The 25,694-nt window shown below is 46.6% G+C and overlaps 1 protein-coding gene across 1 annotated transcript; it reads right to left on the bottom strand.

The window, feature by feature from the left end:
- Positions 1-781: 781 nt before the first annotated feature.
- cenpv (centromere protein V) lies at positions 782-25,050 on the bottom strand. Its single transcript, XM_068010869.1, is given in 5 exon segments — positions 782-1,254; positions 2,165-2,279; positions 7,554-7,623; positions 14,233-14,331; positions 24,884-25,050. Coding segments are annotated over 5 exon segments (447 nt in total). The 5' UTR covers positions 24,925-25,050; the 3' UTR covers positions 782-1,132.
- Positions 25,051-25,694: the final 644 nt, after the last annotated feature.

Below are 25,694 nucleotides of genomic sequence, written 5' to 3'. Positions count from 1 at the left end.
TACCTCTACCTGTAATTTACACAGCCATGACCCGTGGGGATGTGAAGGACTGATGCTGCCTGGAGTAGGTGGCAAAGCAACTTGCAATGTATGTGCAGCAACAAGCGACTTACACTGTACGGCCACCTATTGGTAGAGCACCAATAATCACTGTCTTTAATATGGTGCAAACACATGGGGGCAATTTTAACCTAGGCCACCCAGATTGGGTTAGGTTACCGTTATCCCTTTGGTGCCTGTAGTTTCATTGGATTTTTAAACATTTTAAAGATTTATGTGTAACACATCAAGTAATGCCACAAGGAAAAATCTTAACTATCGTGGCTTTGTGGAGCGTTGACTGATTTAATAATAACCTCAATTAAAATTGATCCTTTCATCATCATAGATTCAGGAAAATAGAAAAATATACTGGAACAAAACTAGGGCCAAGGTGCTTGGAAATGAAACTGCCAATGCCATCTCCCTGACTGATGTGCGCACCCTTTCATCAGTACAATGTGGCAGCCAAATGATCCACCCAGACATTATATGGGGCAGCTTCTTTCCTCGTACAATTTCATAGTAAGACCCATTAACTTCCTGGGGTCATGCATTCACACTTTCCATCAACAGAAAATCGGCTTTACCTCTATGAATTCATCAGTAATGGACCATCCTTGTTCTAATGCTGTTTCACCCAAAAGTAGAACCATGTGAATGAGATATGTCCTTTGTACATCAGCAGCAACACTCCTCCAGTTTACCAGGGATAACTAAAAAGCAGCACAACGACTCAGCTTTTCATATTTATTTAATTTTGGCAATTGTTACATGTCCAAGTTTGCAACATTTTAAAGTAGTTCGACTCTGTGTTTGTTAGACTGCTTGGCTTTTGTTATCCACTTTGGGAAGATGTATGTGTGCATAACCCCCTGTATCTGTGATTGTTTTTAATCTTGTTTTAATCTTGATAGCTGTAGTGACCTCACCAAATCTTCTGGGCTTCTGTCATCTTATCAGTAAGTTTGGAAGCCAAGCCCAGCAGGAGGATAGGAACATGAGTAACTGGAGTTTTATGATCAGGGTGAAGCTTGAACATTCACACCATTCAGTTCTCATTAATGAGGCTTATGTTAAGTAGCTTAAATTATTACTTAGACAAATTCCGTATGGTCTTGTGCTCCTTCATGCTCTTCTCCCAGTCCTTGCCATTGAACTGTTCCACTGTGACACTGTTCACAGTACCTTCATCCAGGCAATGAGCCATCACGCCTACAGATGGAAATTACAGCTGATTCAGCAACTGAAGTAACCAATAAATGTGAACAAGAAATGGCTGTCAGTTCAGGAGAGAGCTACATTACAAATGGCATCAACTATTAAAAAAGAGGCAAGAGGAATGCAAAAGATGCACTGTGGGTCATGCCAGGAATTGTTGCATAAATGCAGCACCAGTACCTGAGAACCAGCATAAACCTGGGCTCAAGCAAGAGTGAGACTTGATTCAAGGGATTTAGTGACAAGTCTTAACACCACCAGTGATGAAAATCTGAGAGTTTCAAAAGAAATCCATCAATGTCAATCTACAAGGTGTGACACATCAAGTTTCCACAAATACAAAGAAAGGCTTGAAAATGGGGCTTTTATCAGTAGAACATTGCAAGTTACGACCAATATAATAGAACTGTTTAAAATCTTGAAAAGATGGGGCAAGGTGGGTAGAAGCAGACTGTTTCTAATTTTTGAGAGTCTAGATCAAAGGGCTGTAGATTGAAGCTTTAGAGCGGAGGGCAGGAGAAACTTCGTCTCACAATTTTAAGGCTGTGGAATTCACTTCCACAGTTAGTGGTCAAAGTAGAAACTGTCAGCTTTAAAGGTTAGATTAGAGAGGTGGATGAAGGGAAAAAGGTACAGGGTGGGTAAACATGACTAGGACTATTTGCTCGTGTGGAAGGTAAATACTGACAAAGACTGGTTGGGCCAAATGGCCTGTTTCCATGTTGTCACTTTTATGTAGCAATGATAACCTCATGCACCTACAGGAATTCTTAATGGAAAAGTGCTATTCTATACATGGAATTTAATTGGAGTTTCAAAAGTATCTGATAACATTTTGTATGCAAGATTTTATTTATCAGTTCCTGTGGAATTGACACCCATGTACATAATATATTTTCCCTACCATATCCATCAGGGTTGGAGCGAGGGGTGTAGAAACTTTGTACTCCACATGTTTTGCAGAAGATATGCTTTGCTACCTTTGTGTTGAATGTGTAAACAGTTAAATTCTCAGCGCCCTGCAAAAAAAAAATCACCCTAAGTGTGGGTGAGACCTGACAAGGAACGACTGAATCTTAATCATTCTGTTTCACTTCTGTTATAAATTCTGGTTAAGGTTGAGGAAGCAAGGATCAGACAGGGCTCTAGAGGGTTACAAGGTAGCCAGGAAGGAACTGAAGAATGCACTTAGGAGAGCTAGAAGGGGGCATGAAAAAGTCTTGGCGGGTAGGATTAAGGAAAATCCCAAGGCGTTCTACACTTATGTGAGGAACAAGAGGATGGCCAGAGTGAGGGTAGGGCCGATCAGGGATAGTGGAGGGAACTTGTGCCTGGAGTCGGAGGAGCTAGGGGAGGTCCTAAATGAATACTTTGCTTCAGTATTCACTAGTGAGAGGAACCTGGTCGTTTGTGAGGACAGCGTGGAACAGGCTGATATGCTCAAACAGGTTGAGGTTAAGAGGGAGGATGTGCTGGAAATTTTGAATGATATGAGGACAGATAAGTCCCCAGGGCCAGACGGGATATACCCAAGGATATTATGGGAAGCAAGGGAAGAGATTGCTGCGCCTTTGGCGATGATCTTTGCGTCTTCACTGTCCACTGGAGTAGTACCAGATGATTGGAGGGTGGAAAATGTTGTTCCCTTGTTCAAGAAAGGGAATAGGGATAACCCTAGGAATTATAGACCAGTCAGTCTTACGTCGGTAGTGGGCAAATTATTGGAGAGGATTCTGAGAGACAGGATTTATGATTATTTGGAAAAGCATGGTTTGATTAGAGACAGTCAGCATGGCTTTGTGAGGGGCAGGTCATGCCTCACAAGCCTTATTGAATTCTTTGAAGATGTGACAAAACACATTGATGAAGGAAGAGCAGTGGATGTGGTGTATATGGATTTTAGCAAGGCGTTTGATAAGGTTCCCCATGGTAGGCTCATTCAGAAAGTAAGGAGGCATGGGATACAGGGAAAGTTGGCTGTCTGGATACAAAATTGGCTGGCCCATAGAAGACAGAGGGTGGTAGTAGATGGAAAGTATTCAGCATGGAGCTCGGTGACCAGTGGTGTTCCACAAGGATCTGTTCTGGGACCTCTGCTCTTTGTGATTTTTATAAATGACTTGGATGAGGAAGTGGAAGGCTAGGTTAGCAAGTTTGCCGATGACACGAAGGTTGCTGGAGTTGTGGACAGTGTGGAAGGCTGTTGTAGGTTGCAACGGGACATTGACAGGATGCAGAGCTGGGCTGAGAAGTGGCAGATGGAGTTCAACCTGGAAAAGTGTGAAGTGATTCATTTTGGAAGGTCGAATTTGAATGCAGAATACAGGCTTAAAGACAGGATTCTTGGCAGTGTGGAGGAACAGAGGGATCTTGGGGTCCATGTCCATAGATCGCTCAAAGTTGCCACCCAAGTTGATAGGGTTGTTAAGAAGGCGTATGGTGTGTTGGCTTTCATTAACAGGGGGATTGAGTTTAAGAGCCGCGAGGTTATGCTGCAGCTCTATAAGGCCCTGGTTCGACCACACTTGGAATATTGTGTTCAGTTCTGGTCGCCTCATTATAGGAAGGATGTGGAAGCTTTAGAGAGGGTGCAGAGGAGATTTACCAGGATGCTGCCTGGACTGGAGGTCATGTCCTACGAAGAAAGATTGAGGGAGCTAGGGCTTTTCTCATTGGAGCGAAGAATGATGAGAGGTGACTTGATAGAGGGGTACAAGATGATGAGAGGCATAGACAGAGTGGATGGCCAGAGACTTTTTCCCAGGGTGGAAAGGGCTATCACCAGGGGGTATAATTTTAAGGTGATTGGAGGAAGGTTTCGGGGAGATGTCAGAGGTAGGTTCTTTACACAGAGAGTGGTGGGTGCATGGAATGCGCTGCCAGCGGTGGTAGTAGAAGCAGATACATTAGGGGCATTTAAGCGACTCTTGGATAGGTACATGGATGATAGTAGAATGAAGGGTAGGTAGTTAGTTTGATCTTAGAGTAGGTTAAAGGTTCAGCACAACATCATGGGCCGAAGGGCCTGTACTGTGCTGTACTGTTCTATGTTCTATGAAACTGCAGGCAAGTGGAACACAATTAAGCCAACTGTCTGAGATACTTTGTCAGATACATAAACAAGCAATTCACACAATTCCATAGATCACAGAAGCCATGTAATAATGTTCAGTGTCTGACACTGAGACCAGCATGTGCCAATATCAATCATTACATTTCTGTTTTAAAATGTTCACAAATCCCTTAGTTTTTGATAAAACAGGGAGCAGCTGAACTATGTAGATCATAAGGTCCCACATTCACACCCTAGTCTTTGCTGAATCAGGTGAGCTCAGCCTGGGAAGTGATGATGGTTTGACAACTGGTCTCAGCACCCCTAAAATAGGGTGAAGAAATTCAGCCAGGGTTGCTGCTGTTTGGCTTCAATCCAACAGGATTAGACATCAAAAAGTAAACAACTAGGTGTGAAGAGCTTTGGGACACCCTGATAAGGTGTTATACACTTTCAGGGTCTTTTCCTAAGATCGACCCAGTTACCTCTTATGAGAAGTCTGCTTATGTGGACACTGGGCGAAGACAGGGGCAGGCAGATACAGCTGATTGATTATCCCTGCAGTTCCCTACCCTGCTGATGGTCCTTGCCAGGCTTTTGTGAATAATGGCCTGGTCAGCAATTTACCAGAGACCAGTACCCAGATATAGATGAGGAAAGACAGGAGGAGGCTCAAGTGGAGCATAAACGCTGACATGGACTGACTGGGCCGAGTGGCCTGTTTCTGTGCCATCCTGTGCAATCTACCATTTACAAGACTCAAGTTTAGAGTGTGATGGAATACTCACCAGTCATCTGGATGGTCCAGCCCAGTAGCACTAGAGAAGCTGATCACCATTGAGGACAAAGCAGCCCACTTAATCAGATTCCTTACCCCTGGAATCCATATGCAATGACTGCACCATGCCTGTAGTGTGTACAATTTATAGGAAGCACTTGGGAACACAATCCTGAACTGTACATATAAAGTTGTTCCTTCACCACTGAGAGTAATGGTTCACCTTCAGGGCAATTAGCAATGGGCAATAATTGTAGCTTTGCCAGCATCAGCCACAACCTGACAGCAAATAAGGGGGGGAAACTGAATTGGAAGTGAAAAGATCTGCTCTGAATCAAGGCCATATGATTCAGCCTCAACGAGATCCTCAGAGTCTGATTTATTAATTCATAGGTAACACTAGAATCTCATAGAATGGGTACAGCACAAAGTGAGATGATTTGGTCTGTCATTTCCGTGCCATTTCTCTGGGAGCAACTCACCTAGTCCCATGCCGCACCCCCATCTTTTTCCCATCGCCCTGCAAATTTTTTCCCTTCAGATAATTATGCAATTCTCTTTTGAAGGCCTAGATTGAATCTGCCTCCACCACACACACTCAAGCAGAGCATTCCGGAATCCAACCACTTGCTGTGAAAAACAGTTTTTTTTCATCACTGTTGCTTCTTTTGCCTTAAATCGGTGTCCTCTGGGTCTCAACCTGTCTGCCAATGGGAACAATTTCTCCCTATCTGCTCTGTCCAGACCCCTCATGTTCTTGAACACCTCTATCAAATCTCCTCTTAATCTTCTCGAAGGAGGACAGCCCCGGCTTCTCTAATTTAGCCACGTACCTGAAGTTCCTTATCTTTGGAACCATACTCGTGAATCTTTTCTGCACCTTCTCTAATGGCTTAGCATCCTTCCCAAAGTGTGGTGCCCAGATACTCCAATTGAGGCTGAACCAGTGTTTTATACAGGTTTATCATAACTTCCTTGCTTTTGTACTGTCTGCTCCTTTTTATAAAGCCAGGATTCCATATGCTTTATTCCTCACTTTTCTCAACTTGCCCTGCCACCCTCAATGATTTCGTGCACTTATACACTCAGGTGCCTCTGCTCCACCACCCCCTTCAGAATTGTACCCTTTATCTTATATTGCCTCTCCTCGTTCTTCCTACCAAAATAAATCACTTCACACTTCTCTGCATTAAATTTCATCTGCCACTTGACTGCCCATTCAACCAGCCTATGTCCTCTTTAAGTTTATCACTATGCTCCTCACAGTTCACAATACTTCTAAGTTTTGTGTCAGCTGTAAATTTAGAAATTTTGCCCTGTGCACCCAAGAATAGGTCACTAATATCGATCTAGAAAAGCAAGAGTCCTAACATTGACCCCATGGGGAACCCCACTATATAGCTTCCTCCAGTCCAAAAAATAACCGTTCACCACTACTCTCTGCTTCCTGTCAGTCAACCAATTTTATATCCATGCTGCCACTGTCCTTTTTTTACCATGGGCTCTAACTTTGCTGACAAGCCAGTTATGTGACACTTTATCAAATGCCTTTTGGAAGTCCTTAATTAATCCACATTTGTCCAAGTGATAGTTAATTTTGTCCCAAATTATTGTTTCTAAAACCTTTCCCACCGCTGAGGTTAGACTGACTGGCCTGTAGTTGGACTTATCCTTACATCCTTTTTTGAACAGGGTGTAACATTTGCAATTCTCCAGTCCTCTGACACCACCCATATATCTATATCTATATATACTACTTCCCTCAGTATCATTGGAAGCATCTCGTCCGATCCTGATGAATTATCAACTTTAAGTACAGCCGGCCTTTCTAATACTTCCTTTATATCAATTTTTGGCCCATCTAGTGTCACAACCACCTCCATTTTCACCATGACTTGGGCAGCATCTTCTTGCTTGTAAAGACAGATGCAAAGTACTCATTTAGTACCTCAGCCATGCCTCCTGGCTCCATGCGTAAATTCCCTTTTAGGTCCCTAATCAGCCCCACTCCTCCTTTTACCATCTTTTTACTATTTATGTGCCTATAGAAGACTCTCCCCTGCAGGACTGGTGTGAGACTAGAGTCTTTCACACTGAGGGATGAAGGACCTGAAACAATCATCTATCTTCCAATACCAACTGCTTTTGTCACAACTGTGGACACAGTGTTTGTACACAAAAACACATCTCGCAGCACAGCAGTAGCCCTGCACACCTTAGCACGTGTCTGTGCATGCAAGTTAAATGCTCAGAACCAGAGATTGGCTAATGCAGCAGGAAGGTGGTGATTTGTTGATATTCGCAAACAATTCATGGATGATCAGCCATGATCATAATGAATGGCGGAGCAGGCTCAAACGGCCGAATGGCCTACTCCTGCTCCTATTTTCTATGTTTCTATGTAACAATGTTCTTGAGGATAGACGGGAGTTACAGTTACAGCTTGTTGCACACAAGACCTACCTTGAAGAGTTGGAACTGGGAGGCTGGAACGATGAACGCTTTAATTTGTTTCTTTGTACAGATACTGCAGCTGAGACAGAAGAGCAATTGATCAGAATCATAGAATCTTGTGCATGAGCTAGCTATTCTTTTTTTGCGAATTATCTTAATCTATGTCCTCTGGATACCGACCCTTCTGCCACTGTTGTTATTTACTCTGGCCTAACCAGTATTTTATAAAGGGTACGACATAGGTTCCTTTTTTTTTTTTATTTCCAAAATATACTTTATTCATAAAAATCTGTAAAAATTACATTGCCAAACAGTTTCCAAACAGCACGAAAAAATACAAACATTGCAAAAGAGATCAGTTTCTTTCAATAATGTCATGAGTTTCTTCCCAACCCTTCCGTTTCACAATTGTCATGTCAATTACAGTTTTACATTTACAGCAATTGAGAATATTAACGATACAGTTCGAGGGGCTTCCCATGGTTCCAGCCCCTCAGTCCAGCTTGGTGGGGGAACCTTACACTGTGGTCTTTCCCCATTGAGCCTTTGCTGAGGCTGCCCCAAGCTTTAGTGCGTCCCTCAGCACGTAGTCCTGGACCTTGGAATGTGCCAGTCTGCAACATTCGGTGGTGGACAACTCTTTGCGCTGGAAGACCAGCAAGTTTCGGGCAGACCAAAGGGCGTCTTTCACCGAATTGATAGTCCTCCAGCAGCAGTTGATGTTTGTCTCGGTGTGCGTCCCTGGGAACAGCCCGTAGAGCACAGACTCCTGTGTTACAGAGCTGCTTGGGATGAACCTTGACAAAAACCACTGCATCTCTTTCCACACCTGCTTTGCAAAGGCACATTCCAGGAGGAGGTGGGCGACCGTCTCTTCCCCACCACAGCCAACGCGGGGGCACTGTGCGGAGGGGGCGAGACTTCGGGTGTGCATGAAGGACCTGACGGGGAGGGCCCTTCTCACCACCAGCCAAGCTACGTCTTGGTGCTTGTTTGAAAGTTCTGGTGATGAGGCATTCCGCCAAATGACTTTGACGGTCTGCTCGGGGAACCATCCGACAGGATCCACCGTTTCCTTTTCCCGTAGGGCCTTGAGGACATTCCGTGCAGACCACTGCCTGATGGACCGGTGGTCAAAGGTGTTTTTCCGCAGAAACTGCTCCACGAAGGATAGGTGGTACGGCGCCGCCCAACTGCATGGTGCGTTCCGCGGCAATGTGACCAGGCCCATCCTTCGCAACACCGGGGACAGATAGAACCTCAGCACGTAGTGACACTTGGAGTTTGCGTACTGGGGATCTACACATAGCTTGATGCAGCCGCACACGAAGGTGGTCATCAGGATGAGGGCCACGTTGGGTACATTTTTCCCGCCCATGTCCAGAGATTTGAACATCGTGTCCCTCCGGACCCGGTCCATTTTAGATCCCCAGACGAAGCGGAAAATGGCTCGGGTGACTGCCACGGCGCAGGAGTGGGGTATGGGCCAGACCTGCGCCACGTAGAGCAACAACGTGAGCGCCTCGCACCTGATGACCAGGTTCTTACCCACAATGGAGAGAGATCGCTGCCCCCACATGCCCAACTTTTGTCGTACCTTGGCTACTCGCTCCTCCCATGTTTTGGTGCACGCCCCGGCACTTCCGAACCATATCCCCAGCACCTTCAGGTAATCTGACCTGACGGTGAAGGGGACAAAGGATCGGTCAGCCCAGTTCCCAAAGAACATGGCCTCGCTCTTGCCGTGGTTAACTTTGGCTCCCGAGGCCAGTTCGAACTGGTCGCAGATGCTCATCAGTCTGCGCACGGACAGCGGATCCGAGCAGAAGACGGCGACGTCATCCATGTACAGGGAGGTTTTGACCTGAGTGCCTCCGCTGCCTGGGATTGTCACCCCTCTTATGCTCGCATCCTTCCTAATAGACTCAGCAAAGGGTTCAATACAGCAAACAAACAAGACCGGGGAAAGAGGACAGCCCTGTCTGACTCCAGATTTGATCGGGAAACTTTCAGATTCCCACCCGTTGATTGACACTGCGCTACTGATGTTTGTGTAGAGCAGTTGGATCCAATTGCAGATTCCCTCCCCAAACCCCATTTTGGAAAGCACGTCCATCATGTAGGTGTGCGATAGGTTCCTTGATTTTGTACTCTATGCCTCTATATAGCCAAGTATTGTGTATTGCTGGGGGGAAGGGGGTGATAGCTTGGTGACAGCACATCACAGTATTGCTTGGTGCAAAAGCTGTTTAATCTGCCCAGTATCAAATCTGATTCAGTTGGTAGCACTATTGCTTCTGTTTCAGATTGTGGGTATAACCGCCATTCTACATAATCTGGGCCAATACTCCTGTGTAGTGTCAAGGGAATGCAAATGCCCCTGCACTTCAGAGTAATTCACAGCACCTGAAGTGCTCTGAATGACGAGTGAGAGATAGATAAGCTAGACACAAAGACAAGTCTGGCACAACACAATAGGCATGATTCTGTGTGTCTTTCACAAACTGGCTGAACAGTGTGATACTGCCCCCTGCAGGACTGAATTCCAGAACAAACAGTAATGTGTTTTGGGTGGATGACAATTCACTCCATCTAATTACCCTTCTCTTCAGATTCCTTACCATCATTCTGTAAATAGGAGCCATATCTCCTCTTTTCCAAACATATTCACCCAATCCTTTTTTAAACCTAGTTTCTATTCTCCCGTCCCCACTCCAGCTAGTTATCTGTTCTACAATTCCATCACCTTCATATTAAAAATTGTTGCCTATGCTCCCTACTTTGTTTGGACACTCTGCAGCACTGCTACACATCAGCTGCAGCACCTACAGGATACACTGCAGCAAACAAATTCTCGGAATTCTGATAAAGCAGCATCAGCAGTGCCAACAGGAGAAGGAACCCGAGGATGAGTAAACAGTTAAGTAATTTGCTTAACAAAAGTTTTCTACCTCATTTTAATTCAGGCTATCAACAAGCAAATAAATAATTAAGAAAAGAGATGGCAAGACAGGCTATGTGTCAGGACTGTAGGATGTACTGTAGATATACACAATTATGAGGGGCATTGATAGGATAGATAGGAAGAAACTTTTTCCCTTAGCGGAGGTGTCAATAACCAGGGGGCATAGATTTAAGGTAAGGTGCAGGAGGTTTAGAAGGGATTTGAGGGAAAAAAAATCACCCAGAGGGTGGTTGGAATCTGGAACGCACATCCTGAAGGGGTGGTAGAGGCAGTAAACCTCACAACATTTAAGAAGTATTTAGATGAGCACTTGAAATGCCACAGCATACAAGGCCAAGTGCTGGAAAATGGGATTAGAATAGATAGGTGCTTGATTGCCAGCACAGACACGATGGGCTAGAAGGGCCTGTTTCTGTGCTGTGTAACGCTATATAACTCTATGACTGACCGATGTGGGAATTAGTGGACAGCGGGACTGTCCTGGACTCCCACATCTGCAGGAAATGTCCCTGCCTTCAGTCACTCCAGCTCAGTCATTGAGCTGGTGTGCGGGTGAGAGACACTCCGAAACATAAGGGAGGGGGATAATTTCTGGATAGTTTAGTTTAGAGATACAGCACTGAAACAGGCCCTTCGGCCCACCGAGTCGGTGCCGACCATCAACCACCCATTTATACTACACTAATCCCATATTCCTACCACATCCTCACCTGTCCCTATATTCCCCTACCACCTACCTATACTCGGGGCAATTTATAATGGCCAATTTACCTATCAACCTGCAAGTCTTTGGCATGTGGGAGGAAACCCACGCAGACAGAGGGAGAACTTGCAAACTCCACACAGGCAGTACCCAGAATTAAACCCGGGTCACTGGAGCTGTGAGGCTGCGGTGCTAACCACTGCGCCACTGTGCCGCCCTTAGTTTAAGAACACAATCACACCCCAGAGGAAAGCACTGGTTCAGGAAAAGGAGGATGTGATTGTCAGGGAGCTGGGTAGCAGGAGCTTAGGAAAGGTTGAGAAATAGGTCACATTATTCCTGTCCAACATAGAATCATAGAATGGTTACAGCATAGAAGGAGGCCATTCAGCTGTCGTGTCCATGACGACTCTCTGCAAGAGCAACCCACCTCACAGAATCACAGAATTGTTACAGTGCAGGAGGAGGCCATTCGGCCCATCGTATCTGCACTGACTCTTTGAAAGAGAAATTCACTCAGTTCCATTCCCCCACCTTCTCCCCATAACTCTGCACATTATTCCTTTTCATATAACTGTCTAATTCCCTTTTGAATGCTTCAATTGAACCTGCCTCCACCACATTCTCAGGCAGCACATTCCAGACCTTAACCACTCGCTGTGTGAAAAAGTTTTTTCGTTTCTCTTACCAAATACTTCAAATCTGTGCCGTCTCGTTCTCAATCCTTTCACGAGTGGGAACAGTTTCTCTCTATCTACTCTGTCCAGACCCCTCATGATTTTGAATACCTAGTCCCACTCCCCTGACTTTTCCCACAGCCCTGCAATTTTTTTTTCTTCAGATAATTATCCAATTCTCTTTTGAAGGCCTCGATTGAAACTGCCTCCACCAGACTCTCAGGCAGTGCATTCCGGATCCTAATCACACACTATGTAAAAAAAAAGTTCATGTTGCTGTTGCTTCTTTTGCCAATTACTTTATATCGGTGCCCTCTGGTTCTCGATCCTTCTGCTGATGGGAACAGTTTCTCCCTATCTACTCTGTGCAGAATCCTCATGATTTTGAACAATTCTATCAAATCTCCTCTTCGCTTCTCCAAGGAAAACAGCTCCAGCTTCTCCAACCTATCCAGGTAACTGAAGTTCTTCATCCCTGGTACCATTCGTGTGAATCTTTCCTACACCCTCTATAATGCCTTCACATCCTTCAAGTGTGATGCCGAGAACCGGACACAATACTCCAGTTGAAGCTGTAGCAGTGTTTTATACAGGTTTATCATAACTGAATGTCTGGCAGACAGTGACATTTCAGTCGCTGAGGCTGCAATTGCCATGTACTAGTACTGCACCACCTAGTGGTTGCATACAGCATATGAACACAAGATGAGAAAAGCTCACGGGTCGACATAGTCTATCCTCCTGCAGCTGTCACTGATGTGTTTTTCATCCTGAGATTTTGCCTTGAGCTCCTTCCCCCTACAATCTCCTTTGGTAACTGATTACAAATTCCAAACACCCTCTCAGTGAAGTAATGCTTCCTGTTATCTGATACTAAATCCAATAGCCCTGACTGATGCTCCATAAATACCATGGCTGCATTTGCTGACAACTCTACCACTAGGTGGCGCTGCTGTGATGCAGCATGTGCCACTAAAACGTCACAGTCTACGAGTTTAGGCAGCTGCCAGGACTAAAGATGGCACTGCTCAAATAATCACACGGAGGCAACCTAACAAACACATGGCAGCACACAATGGTCGGAGTGAGACAGCGAGCAAGCGGGCCGGGGAGGGGGGGTTGGAGCGGAGCGGCCGGGGTGTGGGCGAGCGAACAGGCCGAGGGGGGTGGTGGACTGGAGCGGCCGGGGAGCGAGCAGTGGGGGTGGGGGAGGAGGAGCGGAGCGGCCAGAGAGAGAGCAGCGAGGGGGCGGGGGGGGCGGGAGAGAGGTGCGGAGTGGCCGAAGAGAGCGGCTCTCAATGGCCTCTCGCTTCCGGCCCCCTCCATCCAGCCGTTCCCTCCAGCTGCAGATCCCCCATCCAGCTGCTTTCTCCCCTACTTCACAACTGTCCCGAAGATGCACACGTCACGCGATGACGTCATCGGCGCATGCGCTAACCAGCCAGCCGGAACGCAGTGCAGAAAGCAGGAGCCCTTCTGCACATGTGCGCACCGCGGCGCAGCCTGATAACATCAGTGGGGGGCCAGCGTTGTCAGAAATCACTTTGAAATACCATGCCTGTAGCCATAATTTATTACACCAATACCAACTGTGCCTGTACATATACTAATAACACCTGCACTTATTGCACCGCCCACACCAAATGCACCTGCACCTACCGCACCGGTATTTAATACACCTATTCCTACTGCACCTGTACATTATACCACATCGCACCTACTTCTGCTCCTGCTTGCTGCTTCTACATTTCGTAATTTCTGCTCTTCCTGTAGTGAACATAGAGTCATAGAGTTATACAGCACAGAAACAGGCCCTTTGGCCCACGCACCTATCTATTCTAATCCCATTTTCCAGCACATGGCCCGTTGCCTTGTAAGCTATGGCGTTTCAAGTGCTCATCTAAATACTTCTTAAATGTTATGAGGGTTCCTGCCTGGCAGTGTGTTCCAGATTCCAATCACCCTCTGGGTGAATCTCCTGCCCCTTACGTTAAATCTATGCCCCCTGGTTATTGTCACCTCCACTAAGGGGAAAATGTTTCTTCCTATCTACCCGATCTATGCCCCTCATAATTTTGTACACCTCAATCAGGTCCCCACTCAGCCTTCTCTGCTCTAAGGAAAACAACCCGAGCCTATCCAGTCTCTCTTCATAGCTGAAATGCTCCAGCCCAAGCAACATCCTGGTGAATCTCCTTTGCACCCTCTCCAGTGCAATCACATCCTTCCAAGAGTGTGGCACATTGCATGTGTTCTTCCGACTGCTGGGTTTGGTGCTCTGGCTGTGTTTACTAAATTTGTTAACACATCCACTGCACCAAACTAAATTTATTTCACACCTACTTTCAGTGAAGAACATGCAAATCTGCAGAGGCCCTCACTTCAAAGCGGACAGCCCCACAATGACATCCTCCTGTATGTTTCACAAGAACTTGATGTTCACTGCAAATACAGAAACAGAACATTACATTCTTTGATTATATCCTCACTAACAACACCAAGACCATCGATCACACTGTTTCGGAGCATAATACCTGAAATGTGGTTTGACTGTTAAGTTTGTTCATGCATCTCACGCTCAGAGGATCATGGTAGAGTCTGGGATATATTACTGGTACAGTGAGTAGAGTGAGGTATATCAGTGTGTTACAGTGAGGGGTGTGGGTCTGCACTGAGGGGTGCTGGAGGGCACAGTGTGAAGAAGGGAGTTTGGTAAGTGAGTGAATTTTAAGGGTTAATCCCTCTGAAGTCCAGTTTTTGTTCTGTTTACATATAACAATTAATTAAAATTACTGTTTATTTTAAGAGGAAAGTTAGGCTTCTTACAGTTTTAAACAGATATACAAGCTCTCTGAGAGTAGCTGTAGCTAGTTAATTAGGTAGCCAGCTTAAACTGGTTTCTGAGCTCTAGCAGAGCTGACACAGCAGTTTACAGGGAGCATAAATTCAGGGGACTTGCAGTGCTGCTTGTCTGCATTGAGTGCTGCTGGAGGGCACAGAGTGTGAAGAAGGGAGTTTGGTAAGTAAGGGAGTTCAGTAAGGAGGGGAACTATAAATTAAGAGAGAAAATAAATTTGTCTGGACTGAGAGCTACTTTGAGTGCACAGAGTGTAAAGTGGGAGTTTGGTGCGTGACGGAGTTCAGTGAGGGAGATGCTCCTTTCTTTTTCTACCTTTTTCCATTTGATGAGTAACTGGTAAGTTATTCTACTCCTAATTGTAATAAATAGTTTTTAAAGTTACGATATTGCAAGTCAGCTTGGTCAAGTGGAATGCACATCCTGTAGCATATGGGAAGTCATGGATGCACCAAGTGTGCTAGACAGACACATCTTCAGGAAGTGTCACCAGCTGCAGAAGCTTGAGCTCCGGGTTTCGGAACTCGGGCGGCTGCTGGAGTCACTGTTGTGCATCCGTGAGGCACCAGACTGCGTGGATAGCACGTTTATGGAGGTGGTCACACCGCAGGTTAGGAGCATGAAAGCAGAGAGGGAATGGGTGACCGCCAGGCAGTCTAAGAGAACCAAGCAGGTAGTGCTGGAGTCCCCTGAGTCTATCTTGCTTGTTAATCGGTTTTCCATTTTGTGGTGAGGGCAATGGTTCCTCAGGGGAGTGCAGCCACAGCAAAGTCCATGGTACACAGATACACAGGAGGGGAAGAAGAAGAGTGGAAGAGCAATAGTGATAGGGATTCGATAGTCAGGGGATCAGACAGGCGTTTCTGCGCCAGTAAATGTGACTCCAGGATGGTATGTTGCCTCCCTGGTCCCAAGGATGTCACGGAACGGCTACAGGACATCCTTCTGGGGGAGGGTGAGCAGCCAGAGATCGGGGTCCACATTGGTACCAATGACATTGGTAGGAAGAGAGATGTCCTGAAAGTAGATTTTAGGGAATTAGGAAGGAAATTAAAAAGCAGGACCTCAAGAGCAATAATCTCAGGATTACTCCCAGTGCCATGTGCGAGTGAGCATAGGAATAGAAGGATTGATCGATTGAACACGTGGCTGGAGAATTGGTGCAGGAGGGAGGGCATCAAATTTCTGAGGCATTGGGACCGGTTCTGGGGCAGGTGGGACCTGTACAAGATGGACGGGCTACACCTTAACAGGACCGGAACTAATTTCCTCGAAGGGAGAATTGCTAGTGCTGTTGGGGAGGGTTTAAATTAGTTTATCAAGGGGATGGGAACCTGAGGGGTGGCTCAAATTGGAAGGAAGTAAAGCTGGTAACAGGAGGTAGAAAATTAACAAGTAACATTAGAAGGCAGGTGAAACAAAGGCAAGCAACAATTAGTTTTAGAACACAGAATAATGTATAGAAGGCAAGGTTCAGGTCACTCTATCTGAATGCACGCAGCATTCATAACAAGGTAGATGATTTAAAGGCACAAATAGAGGTAAATGGGTATGATTTAATTGCCATTAAGAAACGTGGCTACAGTGTGATCAAGACTGGGAACTGAATATTCAAGGATATTCGATATTTAGGAAGGACAAGCAAAAAGGAAAAGGAGATGGTGTTGCACTGATAATAAGGGATGGCATCAGAACATTAATAAGGCAGGATCTCAGATCAGAAGAACAAGGTGTGGAATCTGTTTGGGTGCACTAAGAAACAGCAAGGGGCAACAAACATTGGTAAGAGTTGTTTATAGGCCAGCAAACAGTAGTGGTGGTGTGGAGAAACATGTAGCATGGGTAATACAGCAGTTATGGGTGACTTCTATCTGCACATAGACTGGGTAAACTGAATGAGCACTAATGCTATAGAGGATGAGTTTCTGGAGTGTGTTCGGGATGGTTTTCTAGAGCAGTATGTTGAAGAAACGACTAGAGAACAGGCTATTTTAGATCTAGTATTATGTAATGAGAAAGGGCTAATTAATAATCTTGTTGTAAAAGAACCTTTAGGGATGAGTGACCATAATATGATAGAATTTTACATTATGTTTGAAAGTGAGGTAGTTCAATCTGAAGCCAGGGTGTTAAATTTGAACAAAAGAAATTATGAAGGTAGGAGGGGCAAATTGGCTGAGGTGGATTGGGAAAATGCATTAAAAGATATGACAGTACATAGACAATAGATAGTCTTTAAATAATTATTACATAGTTTACAGCAACTGTACATTACTTCAAGGCACAAAAACCCCAAAAGTAAAGGCAGTCAACCGTGGATAACAAAGGAAGTTAAGGATTGTACAAGATTAAAAGAAATGGCCGATAAAGTTGCCAGAAATAGTAGTAAACCTGAGGATTGGGAGAATTTTAGAATACAGCAAAGGAGGAGGAAGAAACTGATAAAGAAAGGGAGAACAGAATATGAATGTAAGCTAGCAAAAAATATAAAAACAGATTGTAAAAGCTTCTATAGGTAGGTAAAAAGGAAACGTTTGGCTAAAACAAATGTGGGTCCATTACAGGCAGGGTCAGGAGAATTTATAATGGGGAATAGAGAAATGGCAGAGAAGCAAAATGATTACTTTGTCTTCACTGAGGAAGATACAAGAAATCTCCCAGAATTAGAGATCCAAGAGACAAGGGAGAATGAGGAATTGAAGGAAATTATTAGTAAGAAGGTTGCATTGGAGAAATTAATGGGGCTGAAGGTTGATAAGTCCCCATGACCTGATATTCTACATCCCAGTGTGTTGAAAGAGGTAGCTATGGAGATAGTGGATGCATTGGTGATCATCTTCCAAAATTCTATAGATTCTGGAACGGTTCCTTTAAGTTGGAAGGTAGCAAATGCCATCCCACTATTTAAGAAGGGAGGGAGAGAGAAAACAAGGAACTAAAGACCTGTTAGCCTTACATCGGTAGTAGACAAAATGTTAGAATCTATTCTAAAGGATGTGATAAATGTACACTTGAATAATATCTGATTGGGCTTAGTCAACATGGATTTATGAATGGGATATCATGTTTGACGAAGTTGTTGGAGTTTTTTTGAGGATGTTACTAACAGAAGTGATAAAGGGGAGTTGGTGGATGTAGTATACTTGGATTTTCAGAAGGCTTTTGATAAAGTCCCCCACAGGAGGTTGGTTAGCAAAATTAAAGCACATGGGATAGGAGGTAATATAGTGGCATGGATTCAGGATTGGTTAACAGGCAGAAAGCAGAGAGTCAGAATAAACGGGTCATTCTCGCGCTGGCAGGCTGTGATGATCGGTACTTGGTCCCCAGCTGTTCACAATATATCAATGATTTGGATGTGGGGACCAAATGTAATATTTCCAAGTTTGCAGATGTCACAAAACTAGGTGGGAATGTGTGTTATGAGGAAGATGCAAAGTGGCTTCAAGGGGATTTGGACATACTTAGTGAGTGGAATATAATGTGGTAAAATGTGAGGTTATCCACTTTGGTAGAAGGAATAGATGTGCAGAGTATTTCTTAAATGGTAAGAGGTTAGAAAGTGTAGATGTACAAAGGGACCTGGGTGCCCTTGTCAATAAGTCACTGAAAGCTAACATGCAGGTGCAGCAAGCAATTAGGAAGACTAATGGTATGTTAGCCTTTATCACAAGACGATTTGAGTCCAAGAGTAATGAAGTCTTGCTTTAATCGTATAGAATCTTGGTTAGCCTGCACCTGGAGTACTGTGTGCAGTTTTGGTCCCCTTACCTTAGGAAGGATATTATTGCCATAGAGGGAGTGCGACTAAGGTTCACCAGACTTGTTCCCGGGATGGCGGGACTGTCCTATGAAGAGAGATTGGGGAAACTGGGCCTGTATTCTGTAGAGTTTTGAAGATTGAGAGGTGATCTCATTGAAACCTACAAAATACTTAAAGGGATGGACAGGGTAGATGCAGGTAAGATGTTTCCCCTGGTTGGGGAGTCTAGAACCAGGGGTCACAATTTCAAAATAAGGGGGAAGCCATTTAGGACAAAGATGAGAAGAAATTTCTTTACTCAGGATTGTGAATCTTTGGAATTCTCGATCCCAGAGGGCTGTGGAAGCTCAGTCATTGAGTATGTTTAAAGTAGAGATTGACAGATTTCTAAATACCATGACATAACAAGATATGGGGATAGTCTGAGATGTTCGTATTGAATGGCGGAGCAGGCTCAATGGGCTGAATGGCCTCCTCCTGTTCCGATATTCCTATCTATCAGAGTGTTACAGTGACAGGTGTGGGAAAAATCAGAGTGTTACAATGAGGTGTGTGGGGGAGAAACATAGGGTTACATTGAGGGGTGTGGGTGATATCAGAAAATTAAAGTGAATGTGTGGGGTATATCAGAGTGTTACAGGGAGGGGTGTGGGTATATCAGTGTTAAGAGGAGGGGTGTGCGATATATCAGAGTGTTACAGTGAGGGGTGTGGGATTATAACAGAGTGTTACAGTGAGGGATGTGGGGTATATCAGAATGTTACAGTGAGGGGTGTGGGGTATATCAGAGTGTGACAGTGAGGGGTGTGGGGTATATCAGTGTTACAGTGAGGGATGTGGGGTACATCAGTGTGTTACAGTGAGGGGTGTGGGAGATATCAGAGTGTTACAGTGACAGTTATGGATATATCAGAGTGTTACAGTGAGTGGTGTGGGGTATATCAGAGTGTTGCAGTGAGGGGTGTGGGGTATATCAGAGTGTTACAGTGAGGGATGTGGGGTATATCAGTGTTACGAGGAGGGGTGTGGGATATATCAGAGTGTTACAGTGAGGGGTGTGCGGTGGATCAGAGTGTTACAGTGAGGGGTGTGGGATATATCAGAGTGTTACAGTGAGGGGTGTGGGGTATATCAGAGTGTGACAGTGAGGGGTGTGGGGTATATCAGAGTGTTACACTGAGGGGTGTGGGGTAGATCAGAGTGTTACAGTGAGTGGTGTGGGGTAGATCAGAGTGTTACAGTGACGGGGGTGGGGTATATCAGAGTGTTCCAGTGAGGGGTGTGGTATATATCAGAGTGTTACAGTGAGTGGTGTGGAGTATATCAGAGTGTTGCAGTGAGGGGTGTGGGGTATATCAGAGTGTTACAGTGAGGGATGTGGGGTATATCAGTGTTACGCTGAGGGGTGCGGGATATATCAGTGTTACGCTGAGTGGTGCGGGATATATCAGTGTTACGCTGAGGGGTGCGGGATATATCAGTGTTACGGTGAGGGGTGCGGGATATATCAGTGTTCCGGTGAGGGGTGCGGGATATATCAGTGTCACGGTGAGGGGTGCGGGATATATCAGTGTTACGGTGAGGGGTGCGGTATATAATCAGTGTCACGGTGAGGGGTGCGGGATATATCTGTTACGCTGAGGGGTGTGGGATATATCAGTGTTATGCTGAGGGGTGCGGGATATATCAGTGTTACGGTGAGGGGTGCGGGATATATCTGTTACGCTGAGGGGTGCGGGATATATCAGTGTTATGCTGAGGGGTGCGGGATATATCAGTGTTACGGTGAGCGGTGCGGGATATATCAGTGTTATGCTGAGGGGTGCGGGATATATCAGTGTTACGGTGAGGGGTGCGGGATATATCAGTGTGATGCTGAGGGGTGCGGGATATATCAGTGTTACGCTGAGGGGTGCGGGATATATCAGTGTTACGGTGAGGGGTGCGGGATATATCAGAGTTACGCTGAGGGGTGCGGGATATATCAGTGTTACGGTGAGGGGGTGCGGGATATATCAGTGTTCGGCTGAGGGATGCGGGATATATCAGTGTTACGGTGAGGGGTGCGGGATATATCAGTGTTAGGCTGAGTGGTGCGGGATATATCAGTGTTCCGCTGAGGGGTGCGGGATATATCAGTGTTACGCTGAGGGGTGCGGGATATATCTGTGTTACGCTGAGGGGTGCGGGATATATCAGTGTTACGGTGAGGGGTGCGGGATATATCAGTGTTACGCTGAGGGGTGCGGGATATATCAGTGTTATGCTGAGGGGTGCGGGATATAATCAGTGTTACGCTGAGGGGTGCGGGATATATCAGTGTTACGCTGAGGGGTGCGGGATATATCAGTGTTACGCTGAGGGGTGCGGGATATATCAGTGTTACGCTGAGTGGTGCGGGATATATCAGTGTTACGCTGAGGGGTGCGGGATATATCAGTGTTACGGTGAGGGGTGCCGGATATATCAGTGTCACGGTGAGGGGTGCGGGATATATCAGTGTTACGGTGAGGGGTGCGGGATATATCAGTGTTATGCTGAGGGGTGCGGGATATATCAGTGTTACGGTGAGGGGTGCGGGATATATCTGTTACGCTGAGGGGTGCGGGATATATCAGTGTTATGCTGAGGGGTGCGGGATATATCAGTGTTACGGTGAGCGGTGCGGGATATATCAGTGTTATGCTGAGGGGTGCGGGATATATCAGTGTTACGGTGAGGGGTGCGGGATATATCAGTGTTATGCTGAGGGGTGCGGGATATATCAGTGTTACGCTGAGGGGTGCGGGATATATCAGTGTTACGGTGAGGGGTGCGGGATATATCAGTGTTATGCTGAGGGGTGCGGGATATATCAGTGTTATGCTGAGGGGTGCGGGATATATCAGTGTTACGCTGAGGGGTGCGGGATATATCAGAGTGTTACAGTGAGGGGTGCGGGATATATTAGAGTGTTACGGTGAGGGGTGTGGGGTATATCAGGGTGTTACAGTGAGGGGTGTGGGGGATATCAGAGTGTGACAGTGAGGGGTGTGGTGTATTTCAGAGTGTTACAGTGAATGGTGTGGGGTATATCATAGTGTTACAGTGAGGGTGTGGCATAAAGCAGAGTGTTAGTGTGAGGCGTGCGGGGTATATCAGACTGTTACAGTGAGGGGTTCGGGATATATCAGTGTTACGCTGAGGCGTGCGGGGTATATCAGTGTTACGGTGAGGGGAGCGGGATATATCAGTGTTACGGTGAGGGGTGCGGGATATATCAGAGTTACTCTGAGGGGTGCGGGATATATCAGTTAAGGTGAGGGGTTCGGGGTATATCAGTGTTACGCTGAGGGGTGCGGGATATATCAGTGTTACGGTGAGGGGTTCGGGGTATATCAGTGTTACGCTGAGGCGTGCGGGGTATATCAGTGTTACGGTGAGGGGAGCGGGATATATCAGTGTTACGGTGAGGGGTGCGGGATATATCAGAGTTACGCTGAGGGGTGCGGGATATATCAGTTACGGTGAGGGGTGCGGGATATATCAGTGTTACGCTGAGGGGTGCGGGATATAATCAGTGTTACGGTGAGGGGTGCGGGATATATCAGTGTTACGCTGAGGGGTGCGGGAGAGATCAGTGTTACGCTGAGGGGTGCGGGATATATCAGTGTTACGCTGAGGGGTGCGGGATATATCAGTGTTATGCTGAGGGGTGCGGGATATATCAGTGTTACGGTGAGGGGTGCGGGATATATCAGTGTTACGCTGAGGGGTGCGGGATATATCAGTGTTACGCTGAGGGGTGCGGGATATATCAGTGTTACGCTGAGGGGTGCGGGATATATCAGTGTTACGCTGAGGGGTGCGGGATATATCTGTGTTACGCTGAGGGGTGCGGGATATATCAGTGTTACGGTGAGGGGTGCGGGATATATCAGTGTTACGCTGAGGGGTGCGGGATATATCAGTGTTACGCTGAGGGGTGCGGGATATATCAGTGTTACGCTGAGGGGTGCGGGATATATCAGTGTTACGCTGAGGGGTGCGGGATATATCAGTGTTACGCTGAGGGGTGCGGGATATATCAGTGTTACGCTGAGGGGTGCGGGATATATCAGTGTTACGGTGAGGGGTGCGGGATATATCAGTGTCACGGTGAGGGGTGCGGGATATATCTGTTACGCTGAGGGGTGCGGGATATATCAGTGTTATGCTGAGGGGTGCGGGATATATCAGTGTTACGGTGAGGGGTGCGGGATATATCTGTTACGCTGAGGGGTGCGGGATATATCAGTGTTATGCTGAGGGGTGCGGGATATATCAGTGTTACGGTGAGCGGTGCGGGATATATCAGTGTTATGCTGAGGGGTGCGGGATATATCAGTGTTACGGTGAGGGGTGCGGGATATATCAGTGTTATGCTGAGGGGTGCGGGATATATCAGTGTTACGCTGAGGGGTGCGGGATATATCAGTGTTACGGTGAAGGGTGCGGGATATATCTGTTACGCTGAGGGGTGCGGGATATATCAGTGTTATGCTGAGGGGTGCGGGATATATCAGTGTTCTGCTGAGGGGTGCGGGATATATCAGTGTTACGGTGAGGGGTGCGGGATATATCTGTTACGCTGAGGGGTGCGGGATATATCAGTGTTATGCTGAGGGGTGCGGGATATATCAGTGTTATGCTGAGGGGTGCGGGATATATCAGTGTTATGCTGAGGGGTGCGGGATATATCAGTGTTACGGTGAGGGGTGCGGGATATATCAGTGTTATGCTGAGGGGTGCGGGATATATCAGTGTTCTGCTGAGGGGTGCGGGATATATCAGTGTTATGCTGAGGGGTGCGGGATATATCAGTGTTACGCTGAGGGGTGCGGGATATATCAGTGTTACGCTGAGGGGTGCGGGATATATCAGTGTTACGCTGAGTGGTGCGGGATATATCAGTGTTACGCTGAGGGGTGCGGGATATATCAGTGTTACGGTGAGGGGTGCGGGATATATCTGTTACGCTGAGGGGTGCGGGATATATCAGTGTTATGCTGAGGGGTGCGGGATATATCAGTGTTATGCTGAGGGGTGCGGGATATATCAGTGTTATGCTGAGGGGTGCGGGATATATCAGTGTAATGGTGAGGGGTGCGGGATATATCAGTGTTATGCTGAGGGGTGCGGGATATATCAGTGTTATGCTGAGGGGTGCGGGATATACAGTGTTATGCTGAGGGGTGCGGGATATATCAGTGTTATGCTGAGGGGTGCAGGATATATCAGTGTTACGGTGAGGGGTGCGGGATATATCAGTGTTATGCTGAGGGGTGCGGGATATATCAGTGTTATGCTGAGGGGTGCGGGATATATCAGTGTTACGCTGAGGGGTGCGGGATATATCAGTGTTATGCTGAGGGGTGCGGGATATATCAGTGTTATGCTGAGGGGTGCGGGATATATCAGTGTTACGGTGAGGGGTGCGGGATATATCAGTGTTATGCTGAGGGGTGCGGGATATATCAGTGTTACGGTGAGGGGTGCGGGATATATCAGTGTTATGCTGAGGGGTGCGGGATATATCAGTGTTACGGTGAGGGGTGCGGGATATATCAGTTATGCTGAGGGGTGCGGGATATATCAGTGTTATGCTGAGGGGTGCGGGATATATCAGTGTTACGGTGAGGGGTGCGGGATATATCAGTGTTATGCTGAGGGGTGCGGGATATATCAGTGTTATGCTGAGGGGTGCGGGATATATCAGTGTTATGCTGAGGGGTGCGGGATATATCAGTGTTACGGTGAGGGGTGCGGGATATATCAGTGTTATGCTGAGGGGTGCGGGATATATCAGTGTTATGCTGAGGGGTGCGGGATATATCAGTGTTATGCTGAGGGGTGCGGGATATATCAGTGTTACGGTGAGGGGTGCGGGATATATCAGTGTTATGCTGAGGGGTGCGGGATATATCAGTGTTACGGTGAGGGGTGCGGGATATATCAGTGTTATGCTGAGGGGTGCGGGATATATCAGTGTTATGCTGAGGGGTGCGGGATATATCAGTGTTATGCTGAGGGGTGCGGGATAGTTCCCCTCCCCATCGTTGACGCTCTTTCCCTCCGGCACGGCTGCTCCTGTGTTCTCTGTCCCGGGCAGTTACCGGGGTTCCGGGCCACGAACCTTTCCCAGGCCCGGCGTTCGCCGCCGAAATCTGCCCCGGAAATATCCGCGGTTGCGGCGATTGGGGAGGGACAGGCGCCGCTCTTACTCATCTTGGAAGTGCGACCCCCGCTCGGTTAATTACCGCACAGATTCCCCAGCCCGGAACATCGTCCCTCACACAATCACTAGCCACACAATCCATCCACTCCGATTGCTGAAGTTAAGAGTTAGCACAGACCTGAAGGGCTGAATGGTCGCTTCTTGGGCTTTCAACTCCATCCTGGCTGAGATCAAATAACTGCACACACCAAATAGGAAAGACCGGCTTGAACTTCGACAGCGCTGTTCTCAACCTCAGGTCGTCTCAATGAAATTATTTTGCAGTGTGTCAGTGTAATGGAACCAAAGGTCACACATTCCTGGTGTGTATCGAATGTAGTCAATTCCCAGTGAACAACGTTCAGCAGGGCATAGAGCTTGGTGAAATGGGCACATGCCTGGTGGCATGAATCTAACAGAGAAGTGTGAAGTGAGTTTGGTTGGAAAAAAGAGAAGCATTATAAATGACATGGTACAAATTTAAAGAGGATGCACGAAGAGAGATCTGAGGTTGTGTGTACAGAACTCTGTCGGTGGCAGGACAAACCGATAAGCCGATTAATAAAGCTTTGGGGTTATTACTTACCTGGCAGGGGACAGACCTTAATGCAACAGGATGCTATTGTGTTTCTTTGGGTTTTGGTTTATTTTCGTGGGGTTGGAGGGTGGTTTCAGCACCAATATCAGCTCGTCACCCTGTTGGTGTTGGAGTTCCCCTATGGGTTATTGTTTTCAGGCTCGTTTGAGCCTTGGTGCTTGTCCAGGGAAGACGTTAAGCAAATGACTGCAAACAATAACAGAGCTCCATCCTTTAGGATGGCTGTAAAAAACAGCGAAGGAGGTGCACCCATGGACTGGGCCTTTTTCCTTGCGTGAGTCCTTTTCAAACTCTGTAGATTTGAAGCTGTTGACATTTTTGCTAGCAGGACTTGCCCAGTGGTGGCTGCTTT

The sequence above is a fragment of the Heterodontus francisci genome, chromosome 30, assembly GCF_036365525.1.
Source record: "Heterodontus francisci isolate sHetFra1 chromosome 30, sHetFra1.hap1, whole genome shotgun sequence".
Taxonomy (NCBI): Eukaryota; Metazoa; Chordata; class Chondrichthyes; order Heterodontiformes; family Heterodontidae; genus Heterodontus; species Heterodontus francisci.
The sequence above is the reverse complement of the archived record's forward strand: the minus strand, read 5'-3'. Positions and strand labels throughout refer to the sequence as shown.